We start from the raw sequence: 16,299 nt of genomic DNA on the forward strand, positions 1-16,299 counted from the left end.
GTTTGACCCCCAGCTCCTGCAGTCACATGATGGAGTTTCCTTGAGCAAGACACTGAACACAATTGCTTCCGCTGCTTTGCCAAAAGTGTGAATGGGATAGTACTGATGGACCGTTGGGAACTTTACATAGCAGCTTTCAGTAGTCAGCGCACTAGAAAAGAGATCTACAAGTCCCCCCCGACCCCACCCCCACCCATTGCAAGCTAGCTACAAAACTATGCTAAAACCAGAAACAGATCATGGGAGCAGGCGATGTTATGGGCGAGGACAAATTTACACAGTTTTGGCTGTCTCTGATTTTCGGCTGTTTTTCTTTAAAGCAAGAATACAGCGACGTACTATGAGCGACTTAGGAAGGCTATGGCAATGCATCCTGGTATATGTAGGCCCAGCTCTCTCAGTAGGAGAGTTTTGCTCTCTTAGTTTGTCATTATACCAAGCATTTTTTTTAATTAATCATTTGAATCAACAGATCACCTTCGACATTGATTTGCATATATGTAGTGTAAAACCAATCAAATTATTTCACTTTAAAGGAGAAAACTAATAATTATTTTTACTCTGTTTTTCTTGAGGATTTCTTCGAGGATAAAAAAAAAAAGCATTTTCAAAACCTTAACTTGGGTTCTTGGAAAATGTGATACACATTGTGGACTATTTTTCTGGCATTTGATAGAGTGAGTGATGAATCCATTAATTAAGAAAACAACAGGCAGATGGATCAAAACGACAAGACAAATTAGTTGTAGCCCATATGGCAGATAGGTCCATTCAAATGGCAGCAGTATAACAGATGTAAGTGGGAGGAGCATTAAGAAAAGGCTCCGTCTTTATTTTTGAGTTATTTTACATCTGTGATCTAACATATTGAGAAAAGCACAGAAAGAAAATAAAATCCTTTGTTTACTCGTTCTGAATGAAGGTTGACTCCCAGCACTGTGTGTTCTGTTTGCGTCTACACAACACAGCTTCATCCACTTTAACACACACACACACACACACGCACAGAAACACTGGTCTTCGTTGCCATAGAAACTCTGGTTTCAGGATGATTCTAATCAAGATGGGATCGACCACACAATGTGCTACACAGGTTGCGATAAGGTATGTAACACACACCTAAAATAACACACTAAGAGTAGCATGACTTACAACACAAACTTCTTTATTTCATTACATAATTTTCAAGGCCAAATCACAAATAAATAAGGAAGGAGACACTGGAAGTTGCCCAGCTTCAAGGGCCAATTTAACACACAAAACAAGGCAAACCACCCCCTCAAAAAAGTCATCGTCAGTCACAACGTTTTTTTTAAATATGCTAACAGGAGACTTTACACCTGTACAATTACTGGTTTGAATCAACTTTGATCATTAGCCCCCACCCTCTTAAACTATTTACAAAGCAAGTGAAATCAACAGGAGTGGTGATATTCACCCTCACACCACCACACTGTCTCTGCCTTGCCAAATTAATGTACAAATGGATGTAGCAGGGCACAGCACGAGTGTTATCAACGAAAACGCAGGGAGTGCTTCACATTCCTAAGACCCCCGCAGACAGCTCATGTGTGTCGGTAGAGGAAAACCAGCAAACAGCACAGTAAGCGACTGACTGTCCTACTGAGATGTCAGGAGAGAAATGGTTTTTCAAAAAGGAAGGGACAAACCGTATTATGATGGCACCGACAGAGCTTCACGTGCTAATATAACCGGTCTGTGTTTGAGCTAGTCGTTATAGCTCCCGACTGTACCTTGATGCTAAATGTCTTCAGCGACTGCAAAAAAGAAAAAAACCGTTTGCTGCAGAACTCACATGGCCCTTACAAAGGCTGGTGAGAATACACTTTTTTTTAATTTTTCTGCCCACAAACCTAAAGAGACAGATGAAAAAGTGAAGCTCCTAGTACTGAAGCTATTCAGAGAATATATCAATTAACCTGAAAACCTACAGCCGTTTCTGTTACACAGGAGGTGAAATCAACGTCCGAGAACTGTAAAACCCTTTTATATACACTTCACATATCATACACATAAAGCAGTTGTGATAAAAGTTACAGAAATACTATCCGAGTTAATGCTATTCACTCACAATTAAATAAGGAGTTTCTTCAGTTGTTCGACTGGAGTGCAGCTTTCTCGTTTCTCTTTCAAATATATATATATTCAAGCTTCTGCTGTGGTACGGTTGCACACTTCTCATCATGCAGTTTGTACAATGCCAGATATTACAGTTGGACTTTACAGTCTTTTACATGGTTTAAGCACAACAGTATGTTGACATGGGCTACAGCACGACTTCTCTATCAGTGTCTCTCTAAAGTCCTGAATGTGATTCCTATGCGTGTGTTCCTCCGAGCCTTCCTTTTACACTGAAAAGTAACACATTCATACACTATGGAGTGGCAGCTGTCTGTGCTTTTTTTCTCTCTTTATTTCTTTCTTATGTAATTAAGTTTAAAAATTTGTGTATAGTATTGCACATTCATTTTGTGTTTCATATTCATAAGTATAAAAAAGTAACAGTTAACTAGACCTATAGTAAAGAGGATAACTTGTACAGCTGCCCCAAAAAAGGAGCTGGGAGAGCAACCACAGGAAGGCTAATTATTACTCTACAGTAGGCTCACTTCCCTTGGAAACATCCGTACGGCGTATTGGTCATGACTGAATATGTGGCAGGGCTGCAGTGTGTCAATGAACCAACAAAGTAACCAATAAGACACACAGGTTGGGAGGCATCAGGGAGCTGCTAAGAAACAATATAAATGTAGTGAAGGGGGCAAAGTGCAGGGAGGAAAGAATCCCAATGGACGCCTTTTACAATTGATGTTTGCACCTGATGTTCAGGCCGATTAGTAGAAGGAACTGAGGCTTCTTCTAGTCAAGTAATTCAACATACGCTCAGAAAGGTACAAACTTCAAGGACACAGACAGATAAGGGTAGAAAAACTCAAAGAAAAGAAAACTGCTTGTAAACAAACCCTAATTTAAATACAGGTAGTGTAAACAAGTTGGATGTAAAAAAAAAAAAGGAGGATGAGGGAATAAAAAAAACTGTCCGAATACAAAAGAAAAAAAAAAGTTCTTCAAATTGTCTAAAAGCTCAATCTCTCATGGCTTTGCAACACAGATTCCTCCCACATGAAAAGTCTTGGACGAACGGGTTTCAAAGCCAGACATGAAGGAAACATTCACACAAAGAAACATGTAACAGAGACCCCTGCATAGATTCTTACCTGAATGTTACTTAAAGCCTAGCAGGGATCTCCTCTATCAAGCTCATGCTACCCAGAGTCCCTGCTATGTGATCTGCGCTTCCATCTCGACCATGCTGCGCTGCTGGAAGGCTCCAGAGAACAGGGAGGGGGAGGAAGGGGAGAAAAGCAGGGTGGGCGCGCTGACATTGATCCAGAGATACAGACACTTGTTTCACCAGTTTCGCAGACGTCGCACTATATGTGCCGACTCTGTTGTCATAGCAACTAAAAGGTCTTAATCCATCAAAAAGCGAGGATGGTTCAGTTTTTCTGTGAGGGACATTCTGCCTCCTGGTCATGACAGAGACAACCGCTGTCCAACTCCTCCTTTGATCAAATCTGGTCACAGGGAAGCAGGCGGGAGGAGGTTCATGAGATGTCATGTGTGTGCATCTATTACAATGTGTTTTTGAGAATGTGTTACATGAATCTAAGGTAGAACTTGTGTGTATATATAGATATATATACATATATATATATATATCTATATGCAGGTATGTACGCCTTTCTGTGTTGTTTTGGAGTGTGTCTGTGTGCTATTTTCCTCCATACATCCTCTCTATGTCCTCCTGGTAGTGTGATTTCAGCTCCTTGCGTTTCAGTTTGAAAGCGTCTGTGACCAAGCCGGTCTCTGGTGTCCAGGGCTCAGAGCTCAGACGGATCTTCTTGGGGATCTCGAACCGCTCCAGTTTTGCTGATTTTGAGGGAATGAGCAGATTACAAGTCAGAGAAGTAGAGTAATAAAAGCAGACGGTATCACACTCAATTTAAACCGAGTACTTGATGGTAAGTGATAGAGTTGTTCTAATGAAGATACCTGGGGCGAAAACAGACTAAAATGTATTTTAAGTACCGACAAGTGAGCTTGTTAAAGCACAAATGTGATACCATAATTAATTAGCTCCCCCAAAGATACAACCACTAAAACAACAGATGTAGAGCTGCAAAGAGAAACTAACTTTAGGTCAATTATCATTATCATCATATGCTTTCAATACATCATAATAAAACCTAGCAAAATGTCAGCAATCAGTGTTATTCCATTACACATTTTAAATTGTTTTTTTTAATTTAAAAGGACAATAGTTTACACTGCTAAAAACACAAAGTTAAGCTTTTTCAATTTAAAACTCTCATATGCTCCTAGAAGACAGACACAGAACCTCAGTAAGAACTGCTGATCTAGTGCTCACTCAGCTTGTTTATGATTCCTTTGGTTGACCGAGCCAGTCATATAACCATAAAATAAACCATATTACATTCATACAGGGTAAGTAGTATGCAGACCTCTTGTTCTTTTTTTAATTAGACAAACAGGATGGGTTTAGCTAAAGAATACAGGAGGGCTTTGGTCTCTACCTGCTATTGCAGCCTCGGTAATGATGCCGAGAACGTCTTTCTCAATCTGTGGGTTGTTGCAGATCTCCTCCCATGTGCCCTTCACCTGTATCTGCTCCGCCAGCGCCATCAGCTGTTTGTGGTTAGGCACCACGAAGCTGATTACATATGACTGGTCACTGAAAATGAATACATAGGTCCAGGAGTTGAGTTCAGAGGGGGGGGGGGGGAATTAAATGGCAACTAGATGCAAAGAAAATGAGACACTGGCTAACATGATTGTGGGCTTGGTTGGCCTGCATTCAAAAAGGTAACTAGAAATGACGTTCAAAGTGAAATGTTTTAGAGAGAGTGAGTGGAGGATTTTACCTGTTGGCATAGGCACAGATGTTGTCTATGAGCGAGCAGTTCTTCAGAACAGCCTCGACTTTCCCTAGAGAGACGTACTCGCCCGCCTGCAGCTTCACCAGGTCCTTCTTGCGGTCTGCGGAAAAGAGCACGCGTCACAATCCTGATAGAAAAAACACTACTACCCAGACATGGAAATTAAAGCACAAATACTGTGGTATCAGTATTGTACTAACCCGTCCTTTTTACTCCTTACATTCTAAAAAAAAAAGGCTCGTTAGTTTAGCTTAATGCATTATAGGGGGGAATAAAACTAATTGTTCTATTTTTAAATCTCCAAAAAGCTGCTTTTTTCCCTGCAAAAAAAAAAAAAAGACAGGAGCGGGAAACCCCTTGCGGAGAAGGGAAGAGTTTGAGGACAACAGGGAAAACTTGTAGAGACATGGATGAAAGTGATACAACTAAAGATGCTACCATCGTATGAGTGAATATTAGTGCATTGGAGAGATCTATTTAAAGAGCAAAGTTACTGTTCATTACATGATCTGCTTCACTTAGCTTTGTAAACTAACAGTCATTTTCTACTTCTATATGAGGAGTGCATTTTAAAGTGGGTCCCTATACCTTTTTATTTTTTTCGTACTCAATCATCTGTACTTTGACTTCGGTCAAATTGTGTGCACTCTACTTGTAAAACATGCATGCACCGGTATGTGGATCTCTCACCAATGATCTTGAGGCATCCATCGGGGTGTAACTCCCCAATGTCTCCGGTGCAGAACCACCGCTGGCCGTTGACATCCACAAAAAAATCGTTGTTGTTCCTGCCTTCATTTTTGTAGTAACCCATGCTTACGTTGGGACCGCCAATCACAATCTCCCCCCGTGGATTAGGCTTGTCAGTGCTGTAGTAACCACCTTAAAGAACAAATAACCGGTTAGATTAAAAGTTCAAAGATTTGGGGCGCCGGAAAGCTTAGTGGTTATGTCCCACATACGTACGGAGGTTTTCATCCTACAAACGGGCAGCAATGGTTCGACTCTAACCACTGTCCTCACATTTGTTGCACTTAAACCTACCCTCCTCCCAGTCCTTCAGTGTGATCTCAGAGCAAACCAATGGAGCACCGACTCGTCCTGTGCTGTAGTCCCAAACTGAAAAAAAAAAGGTTAAAAAAAAATCCTGCATTAGCATGAATCATTAATATTTGCTCCTTCCTTTATTTCCCAAAAAGGATGGCAGCATCCTATGATTTTTCGGTCTTCCTTCCTTCATCAAATCATTTGTCTTACTCTCACTGATGGAGCCGGCTCCGCAGGTCTCCGTCAGGCCGTAGCCCTGCCCCACGGGGCAGCACAGGCAGATGTTCATGAAGCGCTGTGTCGCAGCCGACAGAGGAGCTCCACCAGAAAGCAGCAACCGCGTGTTCCCTCCCAAGAGCGAACGCACCCGTTTGAACACCAGACTGAGGGGGAGGATGGAGAAGAGGAGGAGGAAAAACCAAAATACACAGCATGGAGATGATGAGAAAATGCTGAATAACACCAACAACTTAAAAAAAAACAGCTTTTAAGAATGGCCTGCCATAATTATACACAGCATCAAGATATTGGCTCATACTGAATGTATGACTCAAACTGTAAACACAATATCAGAATCAATACTCAGCAATGATTCACATCCTCTATACTGACTTTGTGTTAATAAAACCTAGCTCTAGGTTATGATTAGCCATGAGCTAACAGAGGTTAATGTCTGCTCAAACAGCACAAGGGAAGCTTATGTTGGAAGAAGGGGCTTTGGTGGACACTGTAGAGCAGGGGTGTCAAAGTCCTATTGGGTCAGGTGCCGGATTTGTTCAAATGAGACCTCAAGTGGGCCGGACTAATTTTGCAGACATCACTATAACTCAACACATGGATATATAGGCTAATGTATGGTTAGAAAAAAAAAAGACAAAAAAAGGTACTTGTATAGAAAACTGCATGTTAATGCATAAAATGTAAAAGTACATTAAGCAAAGGTGTTAACTCTGTCATTGCAAACTGCATGTTGGCACATGAAAATATTTAAATGTACCACATTACAGAAGAAAACATCAATAATTATGTTATGTTTGAGATTATTATATTATGTTTTAATATTGCTGTTCAAGGTTATACAAACTTTGACACAGTTTATTCTACCTGCCCTGGGATCAGTGCATTACTAGAGAGAGAGAGAGAGAGAGAGAGAGAGAGAGAGAGCCTTAAATCTGTGTGTGTCAGGCCACAGCACAGTTTGCACTCGTTAAGGTTCATTACAGATCAAACTTGCTCACATGAATAAGTTATCACAAACACACAGAGTGTCTTTGATGCAAAGAGCGAAGTCATCTTCAGGTATTTTAGTGTTAGGCATTATAAAATGATAACTTGTTTCCAAACCAACAGACTTGAATTGATCCTTCAGCATTGCGCACTGCAGTCTGATCAGCTCCGTGTGGAGTGCACGTTCTTCAACTAAGTAAACTCAGTTAAACGACTTTAGATATGAGTCTGGCAGTCCGGTGATCAACACAACACGTTCACCTCTGGGTGACCTAAAAATGAACCGTCTGTAATTAAAATCAGTTAATATTCATTTTAATTTACTGTTACAATAACCAGAGGTAAAATAAATCGGGAGATGCATCAGGCTCAACGCCGGTGTCCGCAACCTACACTTAGTCTGGATGTGGTGAGACGGTCTGGGCCGATTGTTTTTTATTTGCACGAGCTGCTCTTTGTGGCTCACTCCATGGGAAGCTTTATTATTATTAGTCAAACTTTTGTTTTACATCAGTGAAGAGAGGAGAAACTGGTAAGAAGTGTGGACAGAACTGAAGACCGTCATGCTGCGCGCGCAGTTATTTTGCAACTTTGTTGCAAATTCTGGCAACTTGTGAGCAAATAAAACTAAAGAAATATTGCTCCTTCGATCTCTCTTGAAAACCTGCAGTCTGTGTCACCTCTCTCAGGTGTTCAGCCTGTTTTCTGATGTGATGTATTACCAGCGTAATGCAGGAGCAGCTCGTGCGCTCGGCCACTCGTCTTTTTTTTATGATACTCCCTGCTGAGAAGATAGTTCAAAGTGCCCCCGTTTATTTAATTTTCGTATCATGATATCAACCTTTACGTTGCTCATTATACACAATTCGGGGAAAATAAGTATTACAAATATTTAATTTATAAAAAAATCTCAAAATATTTTTCAAAACGTCTCATGGGCCGGATGAAGCCTGCTGTCGGGCCGTATGTTTGACATCCCTGCTGTAGAGGAATATAATATGTGTATAACCTCAACACCTTAATATATGTGTTACCTGTCACACAGCGGTGTGCTGTAGCCCTTAGAAATCTGCTCCATCTTGTAGTTGTAGGCTAGCACAAAGAGGGTTTTCTGGAATCTGCTCATCTCCTCCACTTTGGTCATCACATTCTTGTAGATGCGATCCATGATCTCCTACACGCAGCAGGAAGGGAAACACTCATTTAACTCTCTATTATACATTAACTTTTTTTTTATAGCAGTGTAATCAATACTTCCAGCTAGAGAGTCACAATATATTGTTTCAGCATGAAACTGTGATGCACACATGAGCTATTGTATTGTCAAATTCCTGGATGTGAAATGTCAAGAAGTGCAAACACCACTTGCTAGAACTTTTTCTTTGCCAAATGTCTCTCCACCCGTTCTCTCTCTACATGTCAGAGTCGCTGGTAGAGAGCTGAACCAGGTGAGGTAAAGGTACAACAGTTATTTTGTGTTTTTTTTGGTCTAATCTGACAGATATATCAGCAATAAAAGCTATTCCTTCCAAAAACAAAAATAGAAAAAGTGCTATAACTTGTCAGAAATGTATCTCTGTGCTTTGGTACATCAGGTTCATGTTTCTGTCAATGGAAGTGTGTCAATAAAGTTTTTATCCAGTGAGAACCCTTTCAAGCAGAACTCATTCCCTGCTGTGTTGTAGACAAACACTGCTGTCCCTGCACATCGCCAAATGTTTCCCCTCCACTCTCCCCCTCGCTGTGCCCCAGATATTTAATTCTCCCCTTCTCTTGCAATCTGTGCTTTTTGACATTTTAACTTTATCTTCTTATCTTCTTCTAGTCCTAGTTAAACGGCAAGCTCAGCAGTATATAATTGCCCTGCCATAGATAAACGGGGGGGGGGGAGAGCAGGTCTGCAGGAGGACCTTCAGACGTGCAGTTGAAGAGAGGGGCAAACATGAGCAGTAAGCATAGTTTGACGCCAACCAGGAAGACACAATCGGATACACTGATATAGATCCAAACAACCATTGGCATAAACCACCCCTCTTGATCGGAGTGAAATTGGGTCGACAGGATTGAGTGGTGATTAAAAGACTTACCGGCACAGCAGCCATTAGAGTCGGTTTCAGCACGCTGGTGTCCCCTTTACTGCCCTTTTTGATTTTGGTAGACTGTGAGAATGACACAAAGCAAACACTCAGTAACTGAATGAGGTGAGGTCCAAACCACACAGAGCTTGACATCCAACCTTATGAATCTTCAGTGAAATGTATTTCATTGCAGCTAGAGCTATAAAGGAACTTAGTTTGATTGTAGCAGAAATACATCACAGACTGCAGATAAAACGTACAGGCAGCAACATGTGTACCTGTGTGCTCTTCTACACTGACCTGGTCGGCGAGAGTCTGAGGGGAGGAGTAGCCGATGCGACAGCCGTGAGAGATGCACACCAGCTCAGCACTGAGCTCTAAAACGTGGGCCAGTGGCAGGTAGCCGATGTAGGTGTCTGTTTCACTGCCAGCACAGAAACAAAAAGCAGATTAATTTCCAGGACAGAAGAGAGCAAATGCGGTGATACAGAGCAGGAAAGAAAAAGTGTGTGATATCTTGCGCATTTGGAGAGCAGCCTAACTTGAGAAGAAGAAGAGGAGGAAGAGGAGGAAGAGGAGGAAGAGAGAAGAGGAAGTGTCAGAGTGAATATGATAACAGCATACTTGAGGTTAGGAATCCGCTCAGCCATGCCGGTGATTCCAGCAACAATGTTGCCATGGGAGATCATGACACCCTTGGGGATGCCTGTGGAGCCGCTGGTGTACATGATGACAGCAATGTCAGAGGGCTCTGGCTTTTTGCGGCTCACTGCGACTGCGGAGACAGAGGAGTGTACAGATGAGAGGGGAAATGGATCACTCACCGCCATAAACATCATCAGTTATAATAAGTACACTGTAATACAGGAAAGTCGTAATAAGGGTCTTTTTCAACAGCTTAAAGGCTTTATATGCGCACCAGCATGAAACCAAAACAACTTGCGGTGCATTGTTGTGTTAGCATGCTAATGCTAGCGGTTATTATTATGCTCGTATCTTCACACTGCATGTAAATTTACCTGAAATGAGCGTGATCTAAAAACACAGTTAAGCAGTGAGTACAGTATGTTATTCTTCTTTTCTCTAGTCCCTCAATTAAACAACTTTTATACACGAGGGGAGGAGTCAGCCGTCGTCCTGACGATGTAAACAAACTGAAGATAGGACTCGGGAAACTCGGAAAACATCACAGACAGTGGGACTCGGGTGTTACACTCATTGTAGACAGTCATGACTCACAGAGTTATTTTCAGAGGATATACTTGATTTCTATTATATTTAAGTGTGAAAAATCGCATATAAAGCCTTTAAAGGTTCAATATGTAAGATATCTACTGAATGAAATCATAAAATGACCTCACTATATCAACAGACATTAAGAAAACATACTATGTTGATGTACTGGCTTCTCTGCCAACAATGCAGCAGCAAGTACGTCCTCCTTTTAAGTGTTGATTCCGGCTGGAATGGTTTGTATTTGTTTTAGCCAGACAAGGTACGCAGTTTTAAAACCAACACCACACGGCCGTTTTGCACGCCCCTCGGTTTGCCAGGCAAACAGCAAACCAACAGATGTTGCAGTGATGGAAGCGGGCAAGCGAACCGGTTCAGATGTAACTGTTTCTACCCGACCTAAAAAAAAAAACCCAGCAGAGCCCAGAAGATTTCAAGACCGATTGCAAAAATGGCTAAATTCTGAAGCTTCCGTGTCCGCAACATGGCACCATGATCTCTAGGGAGGGGGTGAGGAGAGACAGCTCTCTCCAATGTTTTGAACTTTGACTGCAGTACAACGCTACATGTCTGAGTTACATATTGCCTCTTTAATGCTTGGAAAGGCTGTGAATATTTTTTGGAAGAGCAGCATCTAATGACTACTTTTATAATGAATCAATCTATTGATTATTTTTCTGTAAAATGTCAGCGAGAAGAAGAGACCTAGGTGCATGATTTGATCAACTTAAGTGTGATTGTTAAAGGAACATTGGCCTTAAGTTTCCTCCTGTTTTCTTTTCAAGTGCTATGACAGGAACAAGAACATCTTGTTTGTGTTAAGCGGACAATGTTGTTGCTGCGTGGAGCGTTTTGCAGAACAGTCTGACCTGGTGCTGAATCTGCCGTGCACAGCACATCACTTTAATTACATATCAGGGTGTTCGTGTTAAGCCTGCACTTCCATTTCCTGACAAAATTAGAAACCTTTTTTTTTTTTTTAATCACATCGGCACAAACACTCACTGTTGTGAGACTTGGATCCCATCTCCTTCACAGCATCCATGTTGAGCACCACAATGCCTCTGGGGATGTTTGGCCAGCTGGTGGGTCTACTGTCCACTACAATGACATAGCGCAGTCTGGGTACATCACACAGTATGGCCTGGGGAAGGAGGGAGGAAGAAAGGGGGGGAGTGGGAAGAAAAAGTAATTATGCAAATATAGCTGAGCTTCTTATCCGGCCTTATTGTCACAACCTGTGATTCAGAGAGGAATCAATGACTCCAAAGTGCTTAATCTTGTTTCTCACAGGAGATTAATAGCGACAGGTGATGTCAGAAAAAGCGGGTACCTTGAGACGACTCTGGAGCAGGTCCTTGCTTGTGATGATGTGTGTGACCTCAGTTTCATTCAGGCCATGGGCGATGGCCATGGGTCCAAGGGTGGAGTACAGGGTCACCACTGCCAAATTAAAAATGAGTTGATGTTAATGTCAAGGGCTTTCGCGTAGGTCTGAGAGGATTTTGTTATCAACATCTGTCTTTGTGTCACTTACGTGGGAAATTGTACATGAAGCAGGCCTGTGCTGCTAGGAGCCACTCTGCTCTGGTCTCACAGAAGATGGCGATGTTGCACTGAGGCCTCTGCCCCAAAGCTGCCAGACCACTGCCGAAACACTTCGCTCCCTGGTATGCTTCCTCGTATGACAGCCAGTTATAGTTCCCAAGAATGACCTGAAACACAACATGCGCGTTTAAACTGTATTCAGGATTATTATTATTACCACACTCAACATGAATGTATGTGCACACTTTTTAGAAGACGTGGGTAGCTTTAGAGAAAGCTCAAAGCTGAATCAAATCTGAAAACTTTTGAATCTGAAAACATCCTGACACAGGACAATACATCCATCATCGATCATACGTGGTCATGTAGCACCATCTACAGGGCCATCGCAGCTACGCAGGTGTTAATGAGGTTCACTCTAAGCTGTCGCACAATTGGCTGCTGCTCTCGGCGCTGCTCCTCCGCCCACATTTGTCGCACTGTGCACGGCAGCAGGCTAAGCTGTCAGCCTCACACACAAGTTGATGGAATACATCCTGTCATCCCACTGATGTACTACTTAGAGAGGAAATGAGATGTACCACCCACTCACTTGAATAAATCCCTGCTCCTGAAGAAAACCATTAAAGAATATAATAATGACAAAAATAATAAAACAAGGTGATAAACTTTCTGTTGCCTGTGTGTTTGATAGTAACAAGAAGGGGTCTTTTACCTTTTTGAAGACCTTCCCATTAGGCTGGGGCTCATCTTCTTCACTCAACACCTCCCTGGTACCCAGACAATCCCTCTCTGGAAACTGCACTGAAGCGTATTCAAACATTTTGTCTATGGTGTCCACCCCAGGCTGCAGCAATGCTAACAGCTTCTCCTGACAGTTGATGGCCCTGTACGGCCCTGCTGGGTGTCCACTGATTGACCGTGCCTTGAGCCGGCGAGCTCGATCCAGGTTGGATCCAGTTCCCGAGAGGAAGTACCAGGGTATGAAGGTGATGAAGGAGTAGACCCAAACAACGGAGCGGAAGACCTGCAGCAGCAGGGGGTTCATATCCTCCTTCAGCTTCATCTTTGACGATGAAGTCAACCGGAAAGGCGACGATACCTCGCACCCACCGTCACTGATCTATTTTGACTCGCCGCCGAGGCTGAAGGTTGTAGGCAGCGGGGGGCTCTTTTGTGCAGCACGACAACGACACCTGCAACACGGAGACACAACAAGAGATTTTAGAAGTCAAGTTGGGAATAAAAGATGATTCAGCACATTGGGGAACTATCGAGCGGCATCGAATGCTCGCTACGGCCTCCAGGTAAATGAATCCTCGCCTGCCTCGAAGACCATCTGCCTATTCTTAGGCCTGCTCTCAGTCAGCATTCTATTCTCTCACCAGACCCACTGGCCCTGCTGCACAGAGGGCCTCACAGAGAGAGCATGACACTACTAGAAAACTGAAGATCACCAAGAGTTCATAACTGTCCTGAAATGATTAGGTAAATACAGGATTTGTTGAAAGATGAAAAATATATAAGTGCTACCTCGGGATGATGATTTACTGTTAAATTTCATTGTAAGTTTTTGCTGCCTGCCAGACTTAACAGCAATTTGAGGGCAACATGTGTTCTCTGAAAATATTCAGATCCACACATTTTAACTTTAAACGACATTTTCAAACAATCTTAAGAGACTACAAAGCAACTTTCGAATGCAGGTCAATTAAACATTGGTTTTCCAGAATTAAAACACCTGCTCCTTTTTGTAACTTACACCACAAAGTATAATTGCATTTGCAACTGCAGGAATATCACCGTATGCTATTCTCCTTACTGCTTTCAGTTTTTTTGGCTGTACTACAAAAACCTTCGGATGAACTCTGACCCGCTGCTATTTCTAGTGTATCCTTTGGGTGACAGTATAATTCCCAGTGCATCCGAATAGCCACTCAGCCAGAGCATACTAGAAACTAGCGGCTGTGACTCATTTTTGCAGCTCATAAGCAGATGTCCAGGGGTCAGGTGGGGAGGTTAGCATAACGTGGACAGCTGATGTAACAGCACTGAGAAGAATCTCACACTCGCCGATGAGGTGGGCCGCTCCGACCTAGACTCATGTAAACACAAAGAACAAGAAATCAAAAAACAACCTGAACACTACTGAGTGACTCTACATGCTCAGCAGCATATTTAAGAACATTTCAGGAAGATCTTATTCAGCTAACGTAGTATTTTACCTTCTATTATGAGCTATTTTGATGGCATGGACAGACAGGTACGCAGATACTTCACATTTTAGTGTTTGTCTGATGTCGGTCACCTGCACTGCACCACTCTCTTGTGCTCCAGAAAGGACTGTGATAGCACTTTAATACCATAGGCAGGACAATAATAACCCTGCAGAGGTCAACCTTTTTCTACACAATAGATGATTGCCTCTCACTATGAATTCAAAGGTGTGTGTACGACTAGCGAGTACACATGGATGTTTACGCAGGTGCTCCGAGCTGCCTCACATGATTACATTTTGCACAAATCTATCATCAAATCAAACTGGGGGGGGGGGGGTTTGTAGTGGGGGGAAACACGAGATGATTTTTCTCTGTATTCTCTAGTCAAACCGCAGCTCACTTTACCTTTACGTAATTATCTCAAGCGAGACGACATAAGCGGTTTCAGCCTTAGAAAGAGAGGTGGAACATGTATCACCTGTTTGACTGCATCTTTCAAAACGACACAATACCTCCGAAGTAACAAAGAAGAAGAACAAACTGTCACTACTATAAGGAGATGTTGTAATCAGCTAGTCAATGCCTATATGTATTCTAAAGAAGACACACCCACTCTGACCTGACACACAGGTTTGAATGACTTACCAGTGATGTAGCTTTTCAACCAACACTTCATTGAGATAATATTATCATAATGGTAATGCTAGACAATCAAGAAAGGTGTGTTATGTTGATATATATATATATATATATATATATATAAACACACACACAAACCATCAATTACCTGATGTTCTGGTGTGTAAAGTAACCAGGACTGAAACACCTGACACTACAGATAAACTAACAAAGTGTTTCAGTGAATACTACACAGCCAGCAGACTATTACTCCATCATGTACCTTTTTAACCTATAATTTACCTACCTACAATGACGCTACATTTTCACAACAGTGATACTAAGTAACTACTAGGACCACAGGATGATGTTAAATCACACCTTCCCATTTATATTTTTGGAATCTGCTACTTATTTAGCGCAATTCCCGATGTTATTATGTTATTTTTACACAATCTGTTACCTTTCAGTCTAGAGTAGTCCGTGTCAATGTCTCAATCGCTTGACAGTATCGTAACACACATCGGTGTTAAGATGCTACCAAAGCCTAACATCGATCCCTCCGCGGTGTTTGTGTCTACGATTATAAAAGGCTAGCGAAGTAGCATCAAGATTAGCAGCTACCGGCTAGCTTCGATGAGTTCGCCACACTGCAGCAGTTGTTTGGCTCGCTTCTGGTCTACTAAGATAATTTTATCAATCGATATGATCGTGAGAATTAAAGACGACGAACACTCTCTACTGAAAACAAACCAAAGAGTGGCACATAACAGGCGATAAGCACGCTGTTCCTCTCATCAACATCTGCAACACATCCTCACCTCTTCTCTTCACCGCTGCGAGATCGGATCAGCTGTGTTTATCCCTGGAACAAAAGCTCGGCCATTGCACTCGTGTGAGCTATTAAAACAGGGCACGCAGTAATAGATCACAAGTGTGTCATAAAACGAATAAAATATTCAGTAATATTCTTAAATCAGAGCATCGCCGGGACAGCGCAACAAGCCCGGAAGTGTTGCGTGACGTTGGAATATTTCCCCGTCAGCGATTGGAGCACTGGAGGTGGCGCGTGCTTTGGGCAGCGGGGACGTCAGTGAGGTAACTAGCGGTCAAACAGCCAGTCGAGACAGAATGAACGGCTGTGAAACGCGTCGAAGTGTATCTCGTTTTTCCTGTCATTCCAGTCGTGTAAATGCTCAGTAGTGCACCATGTGTTAAATACGCCACCCGGCTTTTATTTAGCGTTTAGTTGCGTTGGATTAATGGAATGCCGAAAGAGTCACAATTCATCACATCACAAGACAGGCAGCCATTTGCCTCCGACGTCACACTAGTGCAGCAGGGGTG

The 16,299-nt window shown here is 42.4% G+C and overlaps 1 protein-coding gene across 1 annotated transcript; it reads right to left on the minus strand.

Moving 5' to 3' along the window:
* Window positions 1-811: 811 nt before the first annotated feature.
* acsl3b (acyl-CoA synthetase long chain family member 3b) lies at window positions 812-15,959 on the minus strand. The gene is made up of 15 exons (XM_061044597.1): window positions 15,774-15,959; window positions 12,831-13,311; window positions 12,105-12,282; window positions 11,901-12,010; window positions 11,573-11,711; window positions 9,959-10,109; window positions 9,635-9,758; window positions 9,344-9,415; window positions 8,291-8,430; window positions 6,240-6,412; window positions 6,027-6,101; window positions 5,673-5,864; window positions 4,968-5,082; window positions 4,620-4,777; window positions 812-3,954 (listed from the first exon to the last, which is right to left on the minus strand). The coding sequence occupies exons 2-15, from the start codon at window positions 13,179-13,181 to the stop codon at window positions 3,797-3,799; spliced, it is 2,136 nt and encodes a 711-aa protein (XP_060900580.1). The 5' UTR covers window positions 13,182-13,311; window positions 15,774-15,959; the 3' UTR covers window positions 812-3,796.
* Window positions 15,960-16,299: the final 340 nt, after the last annotated feature.

This window comes from Labrus mixtus, chromosome 8 (genome assembly GCF_963584025.1).
Source record: "Labrus mixtus chromosome 8, fLabMix1.1, whole genome shotgun sequence".
Classification (NCBI taxonomy): domain Eukaryota; kingdom Metazoa; phylum Chordata; class Actinopteri; order Labriformes; family Labridae; genus Labrus; species Labrus mixtus.